At 48.9% G+C, this 3,928-nt stretch overlaps 1 protein-coding gene across 1 annotated transcript; it reads left to right on the top strand.

Moving 5' to 3' along the window:
• The first annotated feature begins 1,124 nt into the window (after positions 1 to 1,124).
• On the top strand, positions 1,125 to 3,565 carry fzd8a (frizzled class receptor 8a). The gene has a single exon (XM_038292025.1). The coding sequence runs from the start codon at positions 1,471 to 1,473 to the stop codon at positions 3,205 to 3,207; it is 1,737 nt and encodes a 578-aa protein (XP_038147953.1). The 5' UTR covers positions 1,125 to 1,470; the 3' UTR covers positions 3,208 to 3,565.
• The last annotated feature ends 363 nt before the right edge of the window (positions 3,566 to 3,928 follow it).

Below are 3,928 nucleotides of genomic sequence, written 5' to 3'. Positions count from 1 at the left end.
AACATATTTTCTTTTGTCATTACTTACCTACGATTATCAACAATCATTCTGTATAAAATTGATATTTACAAGTAATAATATCTACAAAAAATTATTATTTAATAAACTTTTATTAAAATTGTTATTTCTCTATGATTTTACTGAAGACTCCTAGATGACTTGGATTTTCTCTTTACCCCATATATAAAATCTAGTTTTGAAAAGAGCATGAATTCTGTATTTGAATCTGAATTTTGAATTTTCCAAGAGAGTATTACTGCTCCACCTGTATTGGGGGGGTCAATGAATGTGTAAGGGTGGCCATGGCCACCCCTGGCCCCCCATCTAGCTCTGCCCTTGGTCATACTGAGATTGAATATCCATTTTGATTTAGATCTAAGGGTTACAGGGCTATAAATGGTTATTTGGTTCCCCCAAAACTAGAACCTAAGTTATTTTCTCATTTCACTATTTAATTTTGCTCCACAATGTTGTTTTGTTCTCTAAGTGGACTATAGTCAATTGTGAATGTGACTTATTAAGGCTTTTTTAATTACTTTCCTTTGGTACTTTTTTCCATAATTACCATAATTATTAAAGGTAAATTATCTCATGAATATAACATGATTATATAGAGGAGGTTGTCCCTGATAGAGTTGGAAGAAAAATACAAAATTCTGAATAATGTGTGTAGAAAAGCTTAATTTGATCTAAGGAAGTCAATGGGCTCTATGCACAGCTCCACTACTTCCTGAATTTAAAGCAGCTCCTTTGTTTCCTGTCTTTCATTACTGGACGAACTGATTAATCCAGGTGTGTCTGGCCAGTTACTTAGGTCATACACACCTGGATTAATCAGTGCATCCAATCATGAAAGACAGGAAACAAAGGAGCTGCTTTAAATTCAGGAAGTAGTGGAGTTGTGCATAGAGCCTATTCTTTCCAGAGATGTGTGAGAGTGGAGCAGCGGGAGCTGAGAGAAGGTGAGGATCATTATGATCTGTGTATGTAAACATTGAATGACTGGATGGAGCAGCTCCTCCTCCGGCGCTCTGTGATTGGAGGAGCTGATCCGAGGGGGTGTCCCTCCAGGCTCCAGTATAATAAGGCGCAGCTCCACCGTGGAGCCCATGATTTGTATGGAAGCTCTGCGAGACGTGGGGGGGGGGAGAGCTGAGTGGATGCAGTCTCCGTGTTTTGGCTGGGAAAGAAAGGAGGCCACGCTTCTATCTGAATCGCCGCCGTTTCTGGGTTTTTTTTTTTTTTATTCATTTTGGCTGCAGACCTACTGATGTGACAGACAGCAGCTGCTGTGGAGCTGAAATCTCATCTCAGCCATCTTTGACTGTCCTGCTCCCTCATCAGCGCAGAGTAAACACGGCTTGCACAGCGCGCGCGGCAGGGCAGGAGAGATGGGCTCGGCGCGCGACATCTGACCCGATCTGTACGCATCAGAGCCGCAGAGGGGAAGGGAAGCGACCCGCTTTAGACATGGACCTGTTCGGGATCTACCTGCTCCTCTGCCTCGCTCTCCTTCCCCGGTCCAGCTGCACCACAGCCAAAGAGATCACCTGCCAGGAAATAGTCGTACCCCTGTGCAAGGGGATCGGCTATAACTACACCTACATGCCCAATCAGTTCAACCACGATACGCAGGACGAGGCTGGTCTGGAGGTGCACCAGTTCTGGCCTCTGGTGGAGATCCAGTGTTCCCCGGATCTGAAGTTCTTCCTCTGCAGCATGTACACCCCGATCTGCTTGGAGGACTACAAGAAGCCCCTTCCGCCGTGCAGGAGCGTGTGTGAGAGAGCCCGTGCCGGCTGCGCGCCCCTCATGAGGCAGTACGGCTTCCCCTGGCCGGACAGGATGAAGTGCGACCTGCTGCCGGTGCAAGGGAACCCGGACACGCTGTGCATGGACTACAACAGGACGGACTGCACCACCGTGTCCCCGGTTCTCTCTAAACCCACCAACCATCCCGGGAAAGGCTCTAACCCTGCTAAAAACAAACCCGCCAGACCTGGGAAGTACAAGCCAGCCAGCGTCCCATGCGAACCGGGCTGTAAGTGTTTGGAGCCCATGGTTCCGGTGAACACCGACCGCCACCCGCTTTACAACCGAGTCCAAACGGGCCAGATCACCAACTGCGCCATGCCGTGCCACAACCCCTACTTTACGCACGACGAGAGAGCCTTCACCACCTTCTGGATCGGCCTGTGGTCCGTGCTCTGCTTCGTGTCCACTTTCGCCACCGTGGCCACTTTCCTCATCGACATGGAGCGCTTCAAGTACCCAGAGAGGCCGATCATCTTCCTGTCCGCCTGCTACATGTTTGTCTCTGTGGGCTACATCGTCAGGTTGATCGCGGGACACGAGAAGGTGGCGTGTAACCGGGAGATGGAGCTGGAGCACATCCACTACCAGACCACCGGCCCGGCGCTCTGCACCGTGGTCTTCCTCCTCATCTACTTCTTCGGCATGGCCAGCTCCATCTGGTGGGTCATCCTGTCTCTCACCTGGTTCCTCGCTGCTGGGATGAAGTGGGGGAACGAGGCGATCGCCAGTTACTCCCAGTACTTCCACCTCGCCGCTTGGCTCATCCCCAGCATGAAGTCCATCGCGGTTCTGGCGCTCAGCTCAGTGGATGGAGACTCCGTGGCTGGGATCTGCTACGTGGGGAACCAGAACTTGGACAACCTTCGTGGGTTTGTCTTAGCCCCTTTGGTGATCTATTTATTCATCGGGACCATGTTTCTCCTGGCTGGATTTGTCTCCCTGTTCAGGATCCGCAGCGTCATCAAGCAAGGAGGCACCAAGACTGACAAACTGGAGAAGCTGATGATCCGGATCGGGATTTTCACCGTGCTCTACACGGTGCCAGCGACTATTATAGTGGCGTGTTACTTTTACGAGCAGCACAACAGGCAGCGCTGGGAGATTACGCACAACTGCTCCAACTGCCTGCTGGAGCGGGAGCGCAGGAGCCCGGACTACGCGGTGTTTATGCTCAAGTACTTCATGTGCCTTCTGGTGGGCATCACGTCCGGGGTGTGGATCTGGTCCGGGAAGACCGTGGACTCCTGGAGGACTTTCTGCACCCGCTGCTGTTGGAGCAGTAAAGGCACCGGGGGGTCAATGTACAGCGATGTGAGCACTGGGCTGACGTGGAGGTCAGGCACGGCCAGCTCTGTGTCCTGCCCCAAGCAGATGCCGCTGTCCCAGGTCTGAAATGGGAGGGGGGGTGAAAGCAGCTTATGGAGGACTGCTAATTGTTTGGGAGATAACCCATCACATTGTGTCTGAAACAATTTGCATTGTAATGAACTGCTGCAGAGCTGCACCTAGCATTCACACCAGATAATTCCCTCTTGTTTATATGTATTAGACAGGGCCGACCCTAGGTTATATGAGGCCCACAGGAGAATTGCATTAGGGGGGGGTTAACAGTTCTTAAAATGATGATGCACTTGGGCGATTTGAAGCAACTTGGGTATATTTTAAAGTTTGGATCAGAAGGAACCAGAAAGAAAATGAAAAAAAAAAAAGGATTTAGGAAGTTGCAGAAATGGGTTTTAAAACACCACACTGTTAAATTATTAAAGCTTTTGCAAACCTGTATATTGAGGCGCTCTCGGGGCCACTTCCTAGTTTGCATATCCCTTGGGTCGGCTCTGGGGTTCCAGATACAGACTGAGCAAACAGGGCATTACTTGGTGATGTAAGCATTCTTTACAACCATTTTATCTACTTTCTGGCAGATAAAAACGCATAATTCAATCAATGGAGGGGAAAAAATTAGAGGGGGGGGGGGGGTTAAATTAAAGCCTTAATAGTGCCCAAGTTTTTTTGGTTTTTTTTGTACGGGTCCTTCATTTTTGTAATTTCAGATGTATTTATATAAAGTAAAAGCTAATGTAAAATAAAACTGTGTACATTTGTGTATAAAGGA

Source organism: Cyprinodon tularosa, unplaced genomic scaffold, assembly GCF_016077235.1.
Source record: "Cyprinodon tularosa strain WSP-4 unplaced genomic scaffold, ASM1607723v1 ctg306, whole genome shotgun sequence".
NCBI lineage: Eukaryota > Metazoa > Chordata > Actinopteri > Cyprinodontiformes > Cyprinodontidae > Cyprinodon > Cyprinodon tularosa.
Note: the sequence above shows the minus strand (reverse complement) of the source record. Positions and strands in the feature narration are given on the sequence as shown.